This window comes from Ictalurus punctatus, chromosome 12 (assembly GCF_001660625.3).
Source record: "Ictalurus punctatus breed USDA103 chromosome 12, Coco_2.0, whole genome shotgun sequence".
NCBI classification, from domain to species: domain Eukaryota; kingdom Metazoa; phylum Chordata; class Actinopteri; order Siluriformes; family Ictaluridae; genus Ictalurus; species Ictalurus punctatus.
Genome location: NC_030427.2, coordinates 11,088,576 through 11,101,823, shown reverse-complemented (window position 1 = coordinate 11,101,823; position 13,248 = coordinate 11,088,576). Strand labels below are relative to the sequence as shown.

General features: G+C 37.7%; 1 protein-coding gene across 2 annotated transcripts; it reads left to right on the top strand.

The window, feature by feature from the left end:
- Positions 1 to 581: 581 nt before the first annotated feature.
- LOC108273331 (apolipoprotein L1) lies at positions 582 to 12,121 on the top strand. 2 transcript variants are annotated; one of them, XM_017482499.3, is made up of 10 exons: positions 583 to 691; positions 1,247 to 1,309; positions 1,983 to 2,018; positions 2,105 to 2,164; positions 3,128 to 3,265; positions 5,584 to 5,694; positions 9,064 to 9,186; positions 9,440 to 9,479; positions 10,827 to 10,872; positions 11,107 to 12,121. In XM_017482499.3, exons 1-10 carry the CDS (start codon positions 683 to 685, stop codon positions 11,837 to 11,839), a joined length of 1,359 nt encoding a protein of 452 aa, XP_017337988.1. In that variant the 5' UTR covers positions 583 to 682; the 3' UTR covers positions 11,840 to 12,121. The 2 variants fall into 2 exon arrangements, with proteins under 2 accessions (XP_017337989.1, XP_017337988.1); XM_017482500.3 differs by lacking the exon at positions 1,983 to 2,018 and having other exon boundaries at positions 582 to 691.
- Positions 12,122 to 13,248: the final 1,127 nt, after the last annotated feature.

Here is a 13,248-nt window from a genome sequence, read left to right as displayed (position 1 = left end):
ATTAATTTTGTTGTTTACAAAGCAATTAATTTTATTGTGGGCGGCAAAAAATGAAGGGTCAGTCATCAGCTTTCAACTGTAATATATTATATAACTAATGAATCTCTTTTTGGACAAATTATAAGTAGGTATTTGTTCATGAAAAGCACATCAATTTAAACAAAAAGGCCGTATATATTAAAGGTAACCGTTGGTATTTCTCAGTTACTTTTGAAGGTAGATAAATCATTACAGTAAAAATAACCAGATTGGTTTATATTAGCGGGGCACGGTGACTTTGTGGTTAACACTGTTGCCTCGTATCTCTGCCTGTTCGTGCAGAGTTCGCATGTTCTCCCATAATTCAGGGGTTTCCTCCAGGTACCACAGTTTCCTCCCTCAAAGACATACACTGTAGGCTGATTAGCATTTCAAATTTATCTGTAAAAAATAAATTGTCTAGGGTGACAAATTGAAACTAGTGATGTTTTTAATGCTTTAATGCCTGTAGCAGTGCAGTGCCATGTTTAATGCAGACCCAAAAAAAAAAAAGTGAGCTGACCAGTGGTTCCACATTCCATCAGGTACGTTTCATTTTGAAACAGACATTTTTTTTTACCTTAGCATAAGCACCTCAGTTCATTGCAGGTATTCAGACTAGACGGCATCTAGTGTAGTCAGTGGATCTGACAACATTATTAAAATGGCAACGGTAAGCATGAAATTTTTACATAACTCGATTTTTACATTTGAATGTAAAATTAATATTTTATTTAAAAATTTCAAATTCAATTAAAAATTCAAGCATCTCTCTGAAGTACTAAATGACCTGTTACGCATCTTGTAAGCAAATAATGTTAATACTAAATTACATAATTGTTTTAATTCTGCGGATTTTATTTAAAACCCTTTTTTATCGGTGGTGTCTAGTTTAAGCACTGCTTTAAAAAAAAAAAAATTTAATTGCACTTATTAACAAGAAAGAAAGTGAAAGAAAAAGTGTACATACACTTCAGAAACAACAGGTCACTAATGTTTGTGATTTGTGAAGTTTAGGGTGAAATTTTTCATAGAACAAATATGCATTATAATTAAAACAGACAATATTAATTGTGGAAAATCTGAAATTACCATGTACTTTTCTCTCCTCTAAAACATACCCAGTTTAAAGTTTTATAAACCAGAATCAAATACAGCCATTTTATCATCATGTGACTCACTGTCTCTGGATTGATTGATTTTGTTTTATTTCTGAACCTCTCCATAGCGCCCTGCTCCCGCACCCAGGGCTGGCCTCACAAAACAGAAGGCAATATGGTTTGAGAATATGGTATGATTGCATATATTACACAATCTGCTCAATTTATTTATTTTTTAAACACACCTGCCTTACTTACAGTTAGGCCTTATAGCTCATCCTTTTGTGGATAAGTTTTGAGCCATTCTTTTGTGCATATTTATGAGCATTACTGTTGGCTGGATATTTTTGGTTTCTCAATGCAGCAGTGACACTACAGTGTAAATCAGTGTAATAGTGTAAATCAGTAATTATGCTACTGCACATAGTACCATCATACCAAGACCGCACACACAAACACAATAAATTTCACAATAAATTAGACACGGAAGCGAGGGCTGATCAAGGCTGTCAGTCCATACCTCAAGCATGGGCAAAAAATGTAGTCTTTCAGATGACTTAACTCCCTTTCCTCTATTGCCTGCATGGCACAGCATACATAAGTATTTTTTCCCATGCCAACAGGTTTTGTACTTTGTAGATATCATGCCACCAAAAAAACGTCAAGACATCAGGAGCTTTTTCCCCACCCAAAGCACAAGTAATAGGTTGTAAACTAACTGTCCAGTAGCCACATTTAAAAGGAAAACCTGTTAGCAATCAAACGTCACCAGCCTTGCACTGCAGAAAGTAATGTCAACTGATGTTAGGTAACTGTGTTCGCTAGCGTTAACTAGCTGCTAACCCTGGCTTCTGTCATCTGCAGGCTAGCAGTCAGGTTTCTAGCTGGAACATAAAACAGGTGCATATATGAAATTATGTTGAGTTGAATTTTAGTCTAGAAATCCCATGAAAATGTCATCATTTAATGAATGAGTTTGTATGCAGGAAACGCAGCAGCAGGCTGAAGTAGAGCAGGATGGAACAGCTGCGCCTTCACGGCTTCAGGTGAGGTCTTAATTATGAATTATATTTTGGAATTGCAGGGAGGCATCAGCATTAAAGTTAGTCTTTAGGATGTTCAGAAAATATACAGTATAAGTGTTTGAAAGTCAACATATTGGTCATGAGTTTGTTTTGATCATCAGAAGATCAGAAGATCCTATTCACTCAATATTAACATTTCCCTCAAAAATAAATGGGATCCAAAGTTAACAAGCAATTTCATAGTTTACTTTCTTTTAGTCTTTGATCTGTTGCTTTGTATAATTTGTATTTAAATGTAAATACAGATCTTAGTGTAAATATAGATGTTATATTTTAATAAAACATTTGGTTGTCAACATTAAACAGCGGTGGGTGGGTGTTCCTACCAATATTGAGATCAAACCTACACCCTTGCTTAATGGTATATGGTTATATACACCGATGCCTCCATTATTGAAACTGGGGATGTATTCCTGTATCAGTGCCATGTCTATATTATTAATATACACATAAAATAAATTCAAAAAAAGACAGCCGACAAGTGATTTCACATTTTTAAGGCCGATAACTTTCGAATCCAAATCTTTAAGTTACTTTCACTCAAAGCTGTTGCCTATTGTGTAAATAAATTGATTATTTTAACTGAATAAGGCTATTTTCCATTTTATCATGTAAGTTGCTTTAACTGATTTCGGATCCTAGCCATTGCTATAAGTTATTTATAATATTTTATCCCCTGGGAATGAACTTGTTTTGGAAAAATTATATACTTACAAAGTGCACATTTATGGTAGACTGGAATTAGATCATGTAATACTTTTGATTATTAATATTTCTTTGGATGCAAAATGCGAACTACCAAAATTATATAATGGTTTATATATTTCTGATAAATTTAAAGGTATTTCAAAAGCAATTATTCATCTTATTGCCCTTGTGATTAAGAGTCTAAAACTGTGCGTCATTGGCATTTCTATTAATCAGGATAAGAAGCCACCATCAGTCCTACCTAAAACCTACAAGAAAATCAAATTAGTTGGGCAACCCCTACCTGGCATGGCGCATTCCAACTCTCTGCCCGAGTCTTTTGGACAGAATGGAAAAGAAGCAGTCACTGTGCAGGTAATGGGATTACATGATTTTCTTGCATAGATATACTGTACTTTTACATTTACACATTCATACAGAAAGTGCCACAAACATTGGTGCAAGTAGTACAAGCACCAATGATAGAACATTACAATTATGGCATTTCCAAACGGAAGGGAACGTTAATCAAAATTTAGTAAATCCAACTACACCACCCTGGGGGAGAAGCAGGGAAATACTCCCAAATAAAAAGGCACACAGAAGAAGTTTGACTAATCGAAGGCAAAGAACATGAGAGTGGGACATGAGTATCAATACAAGTTACATTTTATTATAACACTTAAGCATCATTAAAACTTAGCATATAAATATAAGGTCACTCTCCCATGAAGCCCAATAAGAACGCTAAAACTAGCACTTCTCCAGGCCCAGGCTTGGCAGGAACAAGACAGGCCAGCTGCAGCTCGGGAGGTCATCCAAACCCACCTTAATTCACACCAAATTATTAAACACTACCTACACCATAAGCAAGTTGTAGTGTAGGCACACTGAGCACGCTGTAAAGCTCACCACCCAATGAAGTCAGCTAGCCTCCCCTGTCCCACAACAACAAGACTCACTGTCTCCTGGAGAGGAAGAAAACGCATGTTAACCCAGAATTACACAAACACTAAACAATAAGCAAAGAAAGAAAAAGAAAAGAAAAAGAAAAAGAAAAAAACCCAAGGATTACAGACAACGTGGTGTGGTGGCTATAACACTCACTCCCACTGACACCACTACATGCAATAGAGGCAGTTAAACAGCACCTAAGCAGAACCTGAATTACAGTTAACAATAAAGAAACAAAGTATAAAGTGTTAAAAAAAAAAAAAAAAAGAAGTAGAACTACTATAGTATGGAGACAATAGGACATAGCAACAACATACACCCAATCAATAGTAAGGTGATAATGTAGGAAAATGAACCTGAAAGAACAGGTTCAAGGCCCAAATGATATAAACCAAAAATACAGCCAAAAACAAAAATAGCAACAAACAAATTGACAGTGTAGCAATGAAAAACAGAATAAAAGAAGAGAAGACAGAGCAAAGTGCAAACAAGGAAAAACAAGAACTTACACAAGCAACAAAGTAATGCTGATATGCAACATAGGAGGCAAGGCACGTAAACAAACAGCCCAAGCATGCAGTCATGCAACACATCAAAAGCAAAGCCCGTATGCGAACCAGCCCAAAAGAATGCCCATAAGCAAACCTGCCCAGAAAAATATCCCTAAGCAAAGTAGCCAAGAAAAACAGCAGCGGCGTCACATGTAGCGTAGTCAGCTAGGGATTGGTCATACAGAAGATTTAGACGCTCAACTCCCCAAACTTACCTTAACACAAAGACCAGAGTGTCAAACTAAATCTCCCAAGACCCAATGTGAAAAAGAGAGAGACGTACTTACCATTAGGTTAAACAAACACCAGATGCGAAGTTGTAAGATTACTCACAGGTACCGCGGCTCAGTATACTACCTTCATTCAACCACCGGCTAATGTCGTCATCACTGAACGCAACTCATGCGCCACCAGCTCTGCTCTAAAACTATATATAAACATATTACCCTTGAGATGTTCACCTCATTACACCGTGAGCAAAGCCTCAGCATACCTGAATGGAACCGGAACTCACCAAGACACATATGCGCCTGCCAGAATAAGGATCCTTAAATAATTTGGTAGCTCCCACCTGCCGAGGACATACCCCGAACAGGGCCAATAGAAAAGTTAAATCACTTATCCTACCATATAAGTAAGGAATAGGCTAAAACATAATGGGGGCATGCTGTTATTGGAAAATAATTAATGACAAGGTGGTGTGAAATTGACAATTTTCAAATAACTGCATGTCACAAGCTGCCAACACTAATCATTTTAAACAACAACAAAGAAATGCAGCTTATTATATTGCCAAGAAACCACAAATCAGTCATTGTTGAAGACTTTGCCATGTTGGAAAAAGTTACAGGTTTACCTCAGACTGTTAAAAAGCGCTGATAATGGAGACTCATTCAAAAAAAAAATTCACCATTTCAATAATTACACTTTATTTGTGAAGAGTCTGCCATACAGATCCCTCTGTTAGTTGTTAACCATGGAAATATTCAGTAGAACTAGTGGACTGATATAAACCTTGCAGCCTAGTACTACTGTTCGAGCTGATGTTAAATATTAATCTACACCTTCTAACTAATCAGATATGAGCATTTAACAGCACTGTGGTATAATTACAATTAATGTGCACAAAGAAATAAACTAAGCAGATAAACCAATATCATGACCTGTGTTTTATATGTGATACCCAAGAGGAATAGAGGCATAGAGGATGACATCCAGTCCTTGACGGTGCAGTGTACAAATCAAAATTTGGTGGAATCCAAATTTGGTGCTCAGGAGAAACCACATACTACAAGTCAAGTGAGTAGAATGACTTATCTAATGGATGTTTCTGGGGTTTCTTCAATTCTACATGGTCTAATACAGTGGTTCCCAAGTACTACAGTCCTGAAGTACAGTCTTAAAAATATACCAATGAGTCAAAACATTATGACCAATTGCCTAATATGCTGATGGTCCTCTTTGTGCCACCAAAACAGCTCAGAAGTGCCGAGGCATGGACTCTACAAAACCTCTGAAGGTGCCTTGTGGTATCTGTCACCAAGACGTTAGCAGCAGATCCTTTAAATCCTGTAATTTGTGAAGCTGATAGACCATGGATTGGATTTGTTTGTTTTTTTACAGCACATTCCATAGATGTTTGATTGGATTGATATCTGAGGAATTTGGAGACCAGGGCAACACCTTAAACTTTTCATCTTGTTCCTTAAACTATTTCTGAAAAATGTGTACAGTATGTTAGGGCACATTATCCTTTATCAGTGAATAGAATTGCCATGAAGGGGTGTGCAACGATGTTTATGTAGGTGGGGACCTAAAATTGCCCAGAGCATTACACTCCAACCACTGGCTTGTCTTCTTCCCATAGTGAATTGTGGTGCCATCCACCTATGTAAAAGGAAATGGGACTCATTGGACCAGGCAATTGCTCCAAGGTCTTGTTCCAAAGCTTGCATGCCCATTGTAAGTGCTTGTGATGATTGACAGGGGTTAGCATAGATACTCTGACTGGTCTGAACCTACACAGACCTATATGCAGCAGGGTGTGATGCACTGTGTGTTGTGACACATTCCTCGCATAACCATCCTTCACATTTTCTGTGACTTGTGCCACAGTAGCCCTTCTGTTGGTTTGGACCAGATGGGAAAATCTTTGTTGCCTTTACACATTGATGAGTGTTAGGTGACCAACACCCTGTTGGTGGTTTATGGTTTCTTCCTCTTCGGACCACCATTGGTAGGTACTCACCACTGCTGACCAGGAGCATTCACAAGCCTTTCAGAAATGTACCGCCCAGATGTCTAGCTGTAACGTTTTGGCCATTGTTGCACCGATCTACATGCCTGCCAATTTCTTTCATAACCATCACACTGACTGTGAGAACAGACTGTTCGCTTACTGTCTAATATATTCCAGACGTTGACATGCGCAATTGTTATCAGATAATCATCATTATTCGCTTCATGTGAGTGGTCATAATGTATTGGCTCATTGTTGTAAAAGTTAAATCCAAAGCTACCTGAACGGTACACTTCTTTAGTGTATCCATCTGGATAAACCCCATGAAAGAGGGTTTTTGAATTAGAGACAATTAAGAACCATTTTTCGTATAGTGTACTTGTACATTATTTCTTGTAGTGCATTGTACATTTTAATCATTTTCTTTGCTGTAATGAGGAAGTGCCTGTTTAATGGCTAGTTAATTGCATTATGTGTATAAAGGTAAAATTTGTAGTGGATGAATTTTTATTTCAATTCAATTGTATTTAAATTAAACGGTACATCATTGTAATTATATAGAGTAATGTGAAAACATAAGTACACCAAATGGGAATTGTTGGCTTTTTTGACATTTCTGGACAAGCAAACATTTGATTCTCTTTGAAACAGTGCCTATTAATAAAGTTGATACACTCTATCAAATGACACCTAAAATTGACATTTGGTAGTAATTTATCACATTTTCAAATCCATAAAATTAGAATCAGGTGTTTAAGATTGGGTGCCAGTGATTAGAACCTGCTTAGGGAGTGCAGGTGAAACCTGTCTCATTTATACCCCTCTCACATCTAGTATCTGGTGTTCCCTTTGCTACTGAGGTGTGTGGTGTCATCATGCCAAGATCTAAAGAGTTCTGTAAGGCTTTCAGAAAAAGGTTGTGGGTGCCTATGAGTCTGGAAAGGGATTTAAAAAGATCTCCAAATCATTTGAAATGCATAATTCCATTGTCAGAAAATCATCCACAAGTGGTACAGATTTCAAACAACTGCTAATATGTCCAGGACTGGCTGTAAAGCAAATGCAGCCCAAGATCAGACTGTCTGAAGTCAGACTGTCTGACTTCAAATGTCCAAAATGTCATTGCAGTATCTGCTAGTAAGGCTTGCAACAGTTGATGTCAAACCACATGCTTCTATAATCATAAAAGATTGCACACATTTGATCTGCATGGGAAAAGTACCAGGAAAAAGCCTTTGCAAGACCTTTTGGAATAATGTGCTCTGGACAGACAAATCTAAGATAGAGTTGTTTGGCCACAGTAACAGCAGACATGTTTGCTTCTCCTGAAAAGACAACTTTTCAGGAGAAGCACCTCAGACCAACTGTGAAGCACTGTGGTGGAAATGTTATGGTTTAGGGTTGCTTCGCTGCCTCAGGGACTGGACAGTTTGCATTCATTGATTCACCTATGAATTTTGCATCATATCAAAGAGTGCTTGAACATAATGTGAGGCCATCTGTCTGAAAGTTAAAGTTGAACGAAAAGTGGACCTTTCAACAAGATAATGATCCTAAGCCCATTAGCAAATCCATCAAGGAACGGCTCCAAAATAAGAAATGGAGGGTTATGGAATGGACTAGTCAAAGCCTGGATTTGAATCCCATTGAAATGTTGTGGGGAGATTTAAAACAAGCAGTGCATGCAAGAAAACTTTCAAACATCTTGCAACTGAAAAAATATTGCATGGAAGATGGTCAAACATTCCAGCAAGCCTAGTGGACAATTATGCAAAACGCCTACAAGAAGTTATTTCTGCTAAAGGGAGCAATACTAGCTTCCGAGGGTGTACTTACTTTTTCCACAGAAGAATAACATGCCCATTGATATTTCTGTTGAATAAATGATTGAAAAAGTTAATTTTCCTTGTGGTTTTGTTCAAGTAAGAGGCACTGTTTCAAAGATGATCAAACATTTGCTTGTTCAAATATGTGAAAAAAGCCAACATTTTCCATGGGGTGTACTTATTTTTTTCACACAACTGTATTTTGTGGTAAATTAAGGTGTGGCGTGCTGTGCCACGTCTGTACATATCTGATGAGTGCATGAATGCTTTCAGTCCACATTCTGGCATATTTGCTGTAGAATGTGTTTTTGAGGCCAGCCCTACTTGCCATTCAAAAGCATTTTATTATGCTATTTCAGGTATGTGGAGCCAGAGAATGTACTACTGAAAGATTTCATTATTAAATCCACACAGCATATGCTTTACTGTGAATACAGCCCTTAGGATTTTATATATAGCCCTACATTTTATAAACAATACATAGAATTCAATGTTTTTAGGCAATGCAATAAAGAATTTTAAACAATATTATAGACAACATACAATACACTGTAAGAGAAACTTCAGAGCATGTTTCCATGTTTTTTACCCATATGTTTCTAGGTGCTGTTGACTCAGCAGTCTTTGCCTGGAAATCTTCAACAGTTTAGGAGGTCTAAAGCATTTAGTGAAAGCAGTTTTTCAACTCTGAAACAGACCTTCAGTCAGGATCACCAGGACTCACAGGTTGGCAAATGACTCTGTAAAGTCAATTCTAAAAAATGTAAATCTGTATAATAATGACAAAACCTAGTCTAATAGCATTTTCCTAACTGACTTGGTGAAGATCATCACAATTTCCTTCTTGGAAAAGGTCTCAAAATGCCTCCAATACAATACAGATTTTATTTCACATAAGAAATAAACAAAATGCAAGTATATGAATTACAGCTGTAGCACATCTACTGGGATAACCGACTGTTTCTCTTCCCTATTTTAGGGCAATGTAGACTTCATGGAATGGTGGGAATCAGCCAAAAGTAAGTTTAATAACATTATATTAATATACCATATTATACATTTACGTTTACCAGCAGTGGCTCCTGGCAATCCTTAGATATAAATTTTCTGGTTGCGAGTACAGAAATTTCACCACTGAGCTACCATTGCCATATGTTATATGACATGTAATTCCCAGTCTACAAGATCCATATACAATAAAAAAAGAAAATATTTTTCTGCATCATGGGCTATATTTAGATTTGAGTTAATCACACAAAATGAGTATTTAATAAGGAAAATGCACGCATCTGTATTCAGACGTCAGACGGAACGACAGACTTAAGTGCTATTCAGTGAGTTGCACACACAGGGTGAAGTTTCCCTAAAACAAAAACATATCTTAGTTATGCATTATTGTGACCTTGGGCTTCAGCACATTATTGTTGCTATTGTTGCCATCAGTACTTTTTTTTTATCCTAGATTTTTTTGGATAAAGGAAGGCATTTGTGTTTGAAGGCGGTGATCTAGATGCTAATTAAAAACCCTGTCTCACACACCTTTACTCAAGAAATATCTGGCGACCTCAAAGGCATGGATTATATGCAGATACTTTGCATTATCTGTATGATGCTCCCAGAAAATTGACTTCAGCCTAGAACACACTACAGGATTTCAGCCGTGATAATCCAGTTGACGACTCATTTTGGCCCCCTAGCTTGGCAACTATTCACTCTGCACACCCACTGCAACCAGTCTTGTAGTGTGCATGATCCAGTGACGCTATTTACTGAAATTTTCCAGCATATTTGACTTCGTCGGTGATCATTTGTGTAGTGTGAAACCCTCTACTATTTGCAAGTACAGCAATGAGAAACAGCTGGTAAGAATTCCAGAGGAAATAGAATTCATCTGTTTATTTTCCATGCCATACTCAAATGATTGTTAGGAGCAGCAAAAAATAAAAAAACAAACAAACATGTGATTCTTATCTGTGCACAGCATTCTAATAGCTAACCAATTCATTTATTTATTTCTCTTCTTGTTACAAAAAATTGACACAAAGTCACATGACAGCTGTCACATTTATTTTTGATAGAAAGCAGGATTTGGGGTCAGGCGTGTTTCAGCTGGGGTCTTTCCAGGTGACAGATCGTGTAGAGTATGTTCCTCATCTGAAAACACCAAACAAGTGATTGCGAGCGATTTTGAAAGTCATGTAGTATGCATGCAGCTTTAAGCAGCTACATAACTCCATCTCTGAACACATAACTTTCCCAGCATAAATATTCACATACCTTTTAGACTTAAGTCGATGCCTCTGAAAACAGCACTAAGTCACTGAATTATGTGTCTGACATTGCATATGGACCTTCCTTATTTTCAGCCTGGAAGGGTTTTGAATCATCTGGCCCGGAGAAATTTGATGCAAAGTAAGTGTCAAAAAGGAAATACATGAATGAACTATGACTGATGATTTAAAGGTACATAACAATGGGGTATTATTTTCAATCATTTTGCCTTTATTTATTACTTTTTTAACTGTGATCTTGTGCCGTTTTTTTGTGTGGCTATTATGAGGGTCCTTGAAATCTGTGAAAATTCCAATCATTTATCCAGATCACTATTTTACCATTATGTCTGTCTATCTCTATTTCTCTCTCCAGAGCATTCACACAAAAAGCTGAAAATCTAAAAAGAGCTCTTTGGGTGTTTGATTACCTCCTGGCTGAGCGAGGAGCAAATCTGCAGGGTCACATTATAGAACTACAAGAGGTGGCCGATGGCATTGACAAGGTCCATAAGGGGGTGAAGATAGCAGGCATTACTGGGGGAGCTGCAGGGGCATTAGGAGTTGCAGCTGCTGTTGGAGGTGTCATTCTTGCCCCAGTGACCATGGGTGCTTCATTAGCAGTGACTGTAGTTGGAGTTGGAGTTGCAGCAGCCGGAGGGGTCACTGGAGCTTCAGCTGCCATCACCAACAAAGTCCACACCAATATGGACAGGAAGAAGGTGGAGACAATCCTGAAAGAACACTCTATACAGATAGAAGAAATTGAGAGATGTGTAAAATTTATCGGCACACATATAGTGAGTCTGAAGAAATACGACCTTTCCACACTGAAGGGGGTGGATTGGAATTCACTGAAGATGGCTAGAATGGCACATAATTTTGGAGACAGTGTTGGAGCCATTGGAGAAGTCAGCAAGTCCTCAGGTATGATCGAAGGCCTTACGCTGGGCTTGGACATGTACTTCAGCAAAGAAGACTCCAAGGAACTGAAGAAGGGCTCAGAAACCAAATTTGCCAAGCAAATCCGCAAGGTGGCAAAGCAGATGCAGGCAAGCCTTGATGAGCTGATGAAGTTCAAAACCATGGTGGCATCTGAAGACATGTAGAATGAATGTATATAATGGAGATTTGGGTTATTTGTGTATTTATTATTCTTAAAGTGTATATTCTTCTATTGAAAGCTGGAGAGCAATGTAACTTGAATCTAGTTTGTAGCATCATGGTTTACATGGGGTTTTGTGAGTTATTTTTGTTATGCTGGTGGAAATATATTGGCACCATTATCAAAGCTATTATGCCTATAAATATGGTCAAGTGGAATATAATGACAATTTTAATAACAATTGATTCTATGGGTTGAGAAATTGAAATAAAAACTCTCTGGGACATATAGTGGTGTAAGACCAGTCCGAATTGCATTGCAGTTATGTTATTGAAAGTCTGTAGAGCTTGAATAATCATAGCTCTTTAAAGGTGTGGCAGATCTCTAACATTTTAAATGGGTGTACACTTTGAATAGTTGCAAAAATGTTTGACATTCATGAGTCACAGGAGTGGAAAGTCACAAACTACAATCTACTTTCATTATAGTACTTGAGTGTATGGTTCACTGTATCCATAAATTTTTGTATAATTTAATCATAGTACTTGGACTTATATATCAAATATTCCATTTTGATACAATTATTTTTGATCATTATGATCATTTTGATCATACTGAAGTGCACCAAATTCACTCGGCAACACTTCAGATAAAAGTCAGCAGTTTAGTCAGTGTCTGAGACAGTGGAGACAGATGAGCATCCTTGGTCCAATTGATCAAATATCATCAGATTTAAATGCCTCACCAGAAACAGCATGACAAATGATTTGCAAAATATGTGAGCCACATCCTGCTGAAATATTGACATCTTACAGCTCAACATCAACCCACAGGTATCCATTGAGTGAGCTAGTTTAGTTGGCAGATCTTTTGATATTTTCTAGTATGAAATCTCTGTATTAAACTTAAGATGTCACTTTCAAACATCATTTTTCTGTTAAATATAGCCATGTAAATGCAGCTACAAGCTATAGGTAATGCTCATTGATTACACAGGTAGATGTTGACCTGCTATGGCATTACTGGCTGTTGCAGCAAATCCAGTGCCCATAGGATTATCGCTTTTCCTTCAGCCTTGCCATCATGCCTAACACAACCAAACTATACAGGCCTCTCCAGTGAATAAGGCTGTAGCAAGCCCCACTGGAACCGTTAATGCATGCTCAGTGCTATAGTTTCTGTATGGTTTCCTCCTGTTGCACCTAATACACTCAGGCATGCTTGCCTAACACAATCAGAGCCATGCATACATTCTCAGTGATTAAAGCTGTGACAAGCCCCATTAATGCATGCTCAGTACCACTGATTCCATTTGGCATAGGTCAGCTGCAGGTGGGTCAGCCAGATACCACCACGCAACAAAGTTTTGTTCCTTTAACCCCAGAACATCTCCTGAAACTAGTCCTTGGGTTA